Source organism: Galeopterus variegatus, unplaced genomic scaffold, assembly GCF_000696425.1.
Source record: "Galeopterus variegatus unplaced genomic scaffold, G_variegatus-3.0.2 Scaffold3143, whole genome shotgun sequence".
Taxonomy (NCBI): Eukaryota; Metazoa; Chordata; class Mammalia; order Dermoptera; family Cynocephalidae; genus Galeopterus; species Galeopterus variegatus.
The window spans coordinates 105,304-113,589 of record NW_007729254.1 but is presented as its reverse complement, the minus strand read 5'-3'; the positions used below and the strand labels follow the sequence as shown (position 1 = coordinate 113,589).

Sequence of the window (8,286 nt, the reverse complement as noted above, 5' to 3'; positions counted from 1 at the left end):
GTCACTGGGTAAAAGAAGAGGATAGCACCTCACTACAATGTAGACATGCAGACAGGAGACTGCTGTGTCCCATCCTCAGGCAGAAGGACCTATGGATTGCATGCCCAGAAATCCAGCCCCACTATCAGTGCTCAGTGTGACTGTCAGCAAGCCATTTAACCTCCCTGCGTGAGGGATGATGAAATAACGCTTTGATCTTAGGAGAGAAAAAGCTTTATATAATACCAAATAGGTCCACTCTTACGCTTAAATTTGTGTGAAGGCTGATGTGCCTCATAAAATTTCAGTGCGTTCTTAGTTACAAGGCCATGTTGCAGACTTGACTCTCAAATTTTCAATCACAATTTTGTGTCTAGTTTTGTGAAGTATCTATAAGCAAAAATCACCCCCAAAACTTTTTATAGAGTCTTTTGTCTAAAGAGCTTTAAGCACTCTACCATTACACGTTCTATTTAAAAAATCCTATACATTATTTACAACCTGTGCATTTTGAAACCAAATTTTTGCCTAAGTCTCTGCTGGAGTCCTGTTTCTGTTCTCTTAGGTTGTTATCTGTAGTGGCTTGGGATAAAGCTTCAGCTGTCTTTCCTTTATTTTTAAAAACAGATTCAAAGCAGGATTCCCTCTGTCACCCCTGCCCTTGCACCTGGGTTTGTCTTCCTTGTGATGCTCATAATGCAAAATTAGCACTCATTCCCAGGGAGAAAATTTTTCGGGAATATTTACAGTTTTAAATTGCAAGTTCAGAAGGAGAAATATAAAATGATTGAATTTTAGGCAAAGAAGAGGTAATCACTGTTCCTATCTCTTCACTGCTATGTAGAGAATTACATCTATGGTCAGGCACAGAAGTGGCCTCAAGAGAGATGGAAAAAGGGATCTGACATTTCCTACACACAATCTGTTTGCCAGACATCATCATTCATCTTGGTGAGGTCAGCAGGATTGTCACCATCTTACAGATGGCAATTCCGAGGTTCAAAGAAGTCAGGTAATTTCCCTAAGGTCACACACTAAAAAATAGCAAAACCAAGATCTGGTCCAAAGCCCTTAACCTGACACTGGAAATTAGGAAAACTGTGCTTGGGTTTCGCTCAGTTTCACCTCTGTTTGGAGCAATAGAGCCCCATCATCACCTGCTCTATTCAGTTGAGTTCAAAAAGCAGTTATTGAGCATATTTCATGTGCCAGGCTTTTTTAGCAGTGGGAACCCAAAGATGAACATGGCATGACCTCTGCTTACTGTTTTTTAAGTGATTAAATATCTTCTAAAAGAGCAAAACTTATTCAAGTGCAATAGACTTAGGTATAAATACAATTTAATGTAATATGAATAATAATACCTAACTTATGGGAACTTAAGTTTTCTTTTTTTTTGTCTTTTTTTTTCGTGACCGGTAAGGGGATTGCAACCCTTGGTGTGGTGTTGCCCGCACCGCACTCAGCCAGTGAGCGCACCGGCCATTCCTATATAGGATCCAAACCCGCAGCGGGAGCGTCGCTGTGCTCCCAGTGCCGCACTCTCCCGAGTGCGCCATGGGGTCGGCCCGGAACTTAAGTTTTCAATGCATTATCTTACTACATTGTTTGGAAATGCCAAGAGATAGGGACCCTAATAATCTCCATTTTCTAAGCTGAGAAAACCCTACATCTGTCCTGCCCAATATGTTAAGATGTGGCTGTTTACATTTATTAACTAAAATTAAGTAAAAATATACATTCAGTTCCTCAGTAGTACTAGCCACACTTCAAATATTCAGTAGACACTGTGCCAAGGGGGTATTATATTGGATGGTGCAGATATGGAATGCTCTTCATTGCAGACAGTCCTACGGGACAGTGCTGCTCTAAGTAATTTGTCTACACAAGAATGTGGGAAATGGACTTAGGTCTGACTCCAGAGTATCTGCTTTAAACTATTGTGTTATATTGCTTCCTTAATTTTAGTGAAATTGGGGAGGAGGTAAGTTAAATATCTCTTATATTTTCAAGAAATAAGAGACATCTCAGAAATGGTGGGGAATCTAGGGACATACCAACAGAATTCCCATTGCAGTTATTTTGTGGTCCTTTTGAGAACTGGAAACTGTTTCTTTCGCTGGATCAGGAAAGTTAGTACTTCCTTTTGATTGCCCTTTTATGGGACTGTAAGGTGACTTTTGCTAAGAGTTATTCTAAGATTCTGCCCTACTTTTTAAGCCTTGGTTCCTAGTTTAGTACCTAGTATAGTACCTAGTACATAATAGGCACACAATAAATATTTCTGGAAGTAAATTTAAAGAAAGATAACTATAATATCTGCTAGTCTCAAAAAAAAAAATTGTAGTGAAGAAGAGTAACATCAGGACTCCTTTATGATTCCTACTGGGGAAAAGTAAAGAAGGTTTCCTCCAGGGCAACATCTAGGAGCTCGGCTTCATAAAAAGAGGGCCACACTTGTATTTATCTATACTGTGATAGGGATATAAGAGGGTGCGATCATATGAGCTACCTAAGAGCTTACCTGGACGAGATTTTACAGTATGCTATTTTAAATCTAAACTATGGAAACTCCATATATGGCTCCAAAGCAAGTACTGAGAACAAATTACCTCAATACCAAATTAATTCCTGCACCATCTTAGCGCAGTGAAAACAAAGTCACCTGCCTGCAACGTGTCCTGGTGTGTTATCCCAGATTACTTGCATTTACCCACCAAATGTGTGAAAGCTGAAAAAAACCAAACAACCCTCCCCAAACCCCCCAAAACCAGCAACACTGTTTTGTCTCCAAGCTCTTTCTCCTGCTTCTTTTTATCAATGCAAACTCTCCACTTCTCCCACTCACCTTCCTTCCCTTCTCTTCATGATTTAGCTAATGTGTTGCCTTCTGTGTCATTTAGAACAAACAAATCCTATAGAAATATGTTTTAAAAGACAGATGCACTGACTTGGGATGGGAAAGCAAATACTGGTTGCTCACTCACTGCCTCTTAAAGGCTTTAATTTACAGCAAAAATAAAAAGGAGTTGTTCAACACAGAACACGAGGACTCAGCTTTGAAAACCGGTAAGAGGAAAAAAAATGCCAGACTCATTTTGAATTTGAACTTAACAGCCACCCCCGAAGCAAAATGCTTGCAACTTTCTTAGAATGATTTAAGAATTCCCTGGAGACATTCTGCCCAGGCCCCTTTGTGGTCCTACTTTGACAGGTTTTAGAATCCCCCAACAGGGTTTATCAGAGAAGATTCCAATTTAGAGCAGTAAAAGTTTAGTGTCTGATATCAGCTCTAGCTTTTTTTCTTAAAAGGAGACATGATGTTTTACAGTGTTAACAGTTTTGAAAGGTCTTACATTTCCAGTGAACAGAGAGCTTTTGTGAAAAGAGCTCTGAAAAGCATTATTCAGGCGAAAATGCATCAAAGGGATGGGAGTTAAAAAGAGAAAAGTTTGCCGATGTACAGATTGGAAGCAGCATGTGCTGACAGGTGCAATTATGGCCAAATAATTGAATCTTTTAAGAGAGATCTGTAAGATAAGGCAACAGTTGTGGACTCACATCAGAAACCTGTTTGTAATTAGATACTCGGGTCCAGCTGTGAATGATACAGCCACCATAACAATCTTGACTTTGCATGCAGGACACAGCAGCAGTGGTGTTTACACTTTGTAAATTAGGGTGAAATAGCATAATTTCAGCCCAATAGACCTAAACTGGCACAAAGGTTGGACAGAAGGCTTTGTGGTCTGCATTCTCCTTTAGACTCCCCATAGCCTGAAATTTCTCTAAGCCTGCAAAAGTGGTGGTCAACTCCTTTGGTCGTTTGGCCTCAGAGAATCTAAACAACATGTAAAATTTTCAAAGTTAATGAATTGCTTTTATTAGTAACGTTAAAGATCTTTCTTTGCTCTTTGGTTGAAGAGTTTCCAGTCACTTCACCTTCCTTTCTCTATACTTGCTTTAGCCAAAGACTGTGGGATAGTGAACAATACAGGGTTTATTTCTGAGAATGTTCCAACAAAGACGTAAAAGATAATAACCTTGCTCCTGGTCTTGAAATACAGGTGCTTAAGGCCTTGGCCCCATGAGAAATGAGATTACTGTACATAATTACATACTGCATTCACATTTTGCTCAGGGGTCTGGGGGCAGTTCTTTCTTGGGGTTTCTGCTTGGAGCTGAGAGGAGAGCACAAACTAGCAAAATACAGAATGGTCATTCCTACTTAGAGCAAAGGACATCCCTAATGTTCCATAAATAATTCTATTAGACATCTTGCTTCAGGCTTTCATTCTTAATGAAACAGTATAACTCACTCTGCTGTACTGTATGATTTTTTTCTTTCAAATTTATAATTTCTTTATCCTCTTCTATGTATAGTTGGATGGCTTTGTCATTGTGATGCTACTAAAGGTTCTTAAATTGGCTAGTGAGTTATAGGTTTCTGATAACTACCCTTTAACTTAAAATCCAAGTAATGGCTCCTATTTTGCCGAGGAGAATTGACTCCTTAACTCTTTGGATTTCTAATATTTTTCATCCTTTTTCCTTTTAAATTGCTTTTTGCTTTACATTGTACCAATAAGCTTTTGGAGTCCATTAGTACCTAGGTAGATAGAAGATTGTCTTCCGCATCAACCTTCTTCAAGTTTTTAACAAGCTCGAAAGTAAATCCAATGTTGCACCAAGAATCTACCACCAATATAGCCACAATCTACCCTATTCTCTTCTTACATTGTGAGCACGGAGCACAGTGCCTGGCCCATAGTAAGCATTTCCTATAATTGTTTTTATAGTTTCTGCTTCCCTTGTTTATTCATACTGTGAGTGAAAATCTTCAGTATTTTCCTGGAATTTGACATCTGATCTAATTTGGAATTATTGTTGCCACGTCTTCTGCTTGGATCAGTAGTGGTGCTTTAGTATTTACATGATGGACTGCAATGGGAGTATTCAGATTTTTCCACAATGGGCTACTTGATCTTAATTCCAACAGTGGTGCAGCCCACATGACCCTTTAAAAAATTGATCACAAGTGAGTCCACTCTTAGGATTCACGCCTGGCACAGAAGTATTCAACCTGTAACTGAATCAAATGCACGTGAAGGGGTAATTAGTTACCTACTAACTTTTGGTCACTATAGTCTCCAGTATTGAGTTCAAAATTACATAATAACATTCAGCTTTAGTTTTAAGTACTAGTTGCTTGAAGCCTGCTAGGAGAGTTTCTAGCATCACCAGTTATGACGGCGCGTCTCAACCCTGGCTGTGTCTTATCATCACCTCGAGAGCTTTAAAAAAAAAAAGACGCTCAGGTCTATCTCAGAAAGCCTGATGGAATTGGTCTTAGGTGGGGCCCAGCCACTGAATATTTTTAAAAATGCTCCTTAAGTGATTTGGAGGGTTGAGAATCACTGAGGGGCAGGAAAAAAGACTTAGGACATACTAACTGAATTTTTACTTGTGCAACCAACTTGGTTAAACTCTCTCTCTACAGCCCAAGTCATTCACCTGCACCCCTTCTTGTTTATGCTACATCTGCAAATTAAAACAGAGAACAGAAAGAGCGTAACTTTGGATTCAGAAGCATTTAATTTCAAATCTGTTTCTGTTACTAAAGGTGTGACTTTGAAAAATATTCTTAAATTTACTGAATTTTAGTCTTCTCATTTATCAAGTGGAAATAATAAAGTTTCTTTATAAGTGAAGATTAAATTATAAATATGATATGAAAATATTTTAGTAAAGTACCCAGAACATAATAGGAGCTCAGTATATTCTTTCTTTTTCTTTCTCTCTCTTTCCCTTCCTTCTTTCTTTCATTTCTTCTGTGGTAAAACATGCAGCTTGGATAACATTTAAATATCTTTTATTCCCTAAAATTCAGTGACTCTGATTCTCTGAATCACATTTAAGCAATGTGATTGGAAAATAACCACCACATATTCTTTTCTACAAATTCAACTATGTGCAAAAAAGGAAGCTATTGGCACACACTTGACAAGGGGTGAATTTGGAGTTTCTTTCAGTATCCTGTCCACATGTTCTTACTTGGCTGCCCTTTTAACCTGATGTGTCTACAAAGTGGCTGGCAAAGATTGGGGATGTGGTTAGAGTTGTAGGGACAAGATTTTCTGATTGAGTGATGCCATCTTTTTATGTGGGTATCAATCTGGTGTCCTTGACCACCATTCAATTGTTTCAACCATATGACCGTCCAACCTACTTCATACTTGTAATAATGGAGGTAGCACCTGGCCTTTGTATTATACCACCTATTTGTAGTGATTCACTTCAGAGGAGCACAGGTGAAATCAGAAACATCTTTCAATTACTACTTGGCTAATCAGTTTTTTGTCAAGAAAATAAAATGCGGCTGCATCTTGATCCATTCCCAGAGAGTTGTAGGGGAATTCATTCCAATATAGGTTGGTATCAGGGAACAGTTCATTATTCATGGCAGGACTCAGGAAGGCGTCTGCCTTGTTTTGTTGTGACACATAACTGTCCTTTGCTCACTTATTCAGCTGCAAATGGGAAGCTCAGGCAAATGAGGGGTTCCAAGCTTCTATTGTCACCTAGTTCAGACTAACCAAAGCAGAGAACTAAGAGATTCTTCCAATGTGCTGTCTCAAGGGAATTGCTTGTGTTAAAGAAGATAAATTGTCTATGGGAAAAGCCACTTTAATGATGGTGATATAATCCTCTGCTGTTTCCCAGTGTCTGGCAAAGTGTAACAGGGGTACAGTGAAGCTTAAGAGTTAAGAGCAAGAGTTTAAAAATCATGACAAGCTGGATTCTAATTTTGGCTTCATCACTATCTATAGCAAAAATCAGAAAACCTTTTCTGTAAAGGGCCAGCTGGTAATTATTTTAGACTTCACAGGCCATATGATCTTAGTCACAACTACTCAGCTCTGCAACTGTAGTAAAAAATGGCCATATACAATGCATAAATGAACGTGCTTGGCTATGTTCCAGTAAAACTTCATTTACAAAAACAGGCATTGGGCCAGATTGGACCATGGCCTGTAGTTTGCCCACTCCTGATCTTGCACTAATGAGTTACTTTAATTCTCTAAGGTTGTCTTGAGGATTAAAAGACATAATGTATGTAATAAAACCACATGTGCTTGGCATATAGGAAGCACTTGAAAATAGTCATTGCTTTTATATTATTAAGATATTGTATATCACATAATTAAGATGCTATTCATTATAAGATGCAACCAAATTTCAGAGATGTTAAAATATGATTTAAAAGTCTTAGAATTTATGAAATACAGTAACTATAATTACTTATAGCAACAAGGTTACATTTAGGATTTTAGATGTTGTTCTACCAGTGGTAGTTTACAGCTTCTTATATAACACATCTTTGTGATGTTTTTCTTGTCAGAGACACATGCCATGAACTCTTGGGACATGTTCCACTACTTGCGGATCCTAAGTTTGCTCAGTTTTCACAAGAAATAGGTCTGGCGTCTCTGGGAGCATCAGATGGAGATGTTCAGAAACTAGCCACAGTGAGTTCATTTTTTACTTAAAAACTGTTCTATTTATGTCCATTTGTAAGAAAAAGACAGCTTCAGAGTTATTGACTATGAATTATAAGGCAAATGTTCTGGAAAGCGTGTGGTGATTTTACCATTTCCCATTTGTGTTTTTTGAAGGATAGTGAATTCTTGGCTTATTGACCATTAAAATATTCATATTTTATCCTTCTTGTTCAGGGGTCACTAGTAAATATTTTAGCTTTGTGGGTCATAAGGTCTTTGTCACAATTACTTGGCTCAGCCACTGTTGTATGAAAGCAACCACAGACAATACCTAAGTGTGGCTGTGTTCCAATAAAACTTTATTTACAAAAGCTGGTGGTGGACCACATTTGGCCTGTGTGCTGTAATTTGCTGACTCCAGTGGAAATATTAGTAATAGTAGAAGGTATACATTCATGGTAAAGTTGGGGCTATACCTGGTATTATCTCTTTGACTAGTTGATATTGTTGTGGTCAGATATAATTTGCAATAAGAAACTCAACAACAATAAGAAACTCAACAATTGTTCTAAGAACAAAACCAGAAAAAGACTTAATAGATGCTATGGTATCAGCAACGTTCATCTTAAAACAAGCAATGAGGGCCGGCCCGGTGGCGCACTGGATAGTGCGCCGCTTGGGAGGCGCGGCGGTGCTCCCGTCCGAGGGTTCGGATCCCACGTACAGACCGGCTCCCGCTCACTGGCTGAGCGAGGCGCGGGGGCAACGCCGGGGCTTTTGGTCCCGGCGCCGGGCCCCGGGCCCG

General features: G+C 38.9%; 1 protein-coding gene across 1 annotated transcript in view; it reads left to right on the top strand.

Moving 5' to 3' along the window:
* Positions 1-8,286, top strand: part of TPH2 (tryptophan hydroxylase 2) — a 100,916-nt gene that overhangs the window by 45,535 nt on the left and 47,095 nt on the right. The window contains exon 8 of the mRNA XM_008584080.1: positions 7,382-7,508. Within this exon, the coding sequence (XP_008582302.1) occupies positions 7,382-7,508 (127 nt within the window). The remainder of the gene's footprint in view (positions 1-7,381; positions 7,509-8,286) is intronic.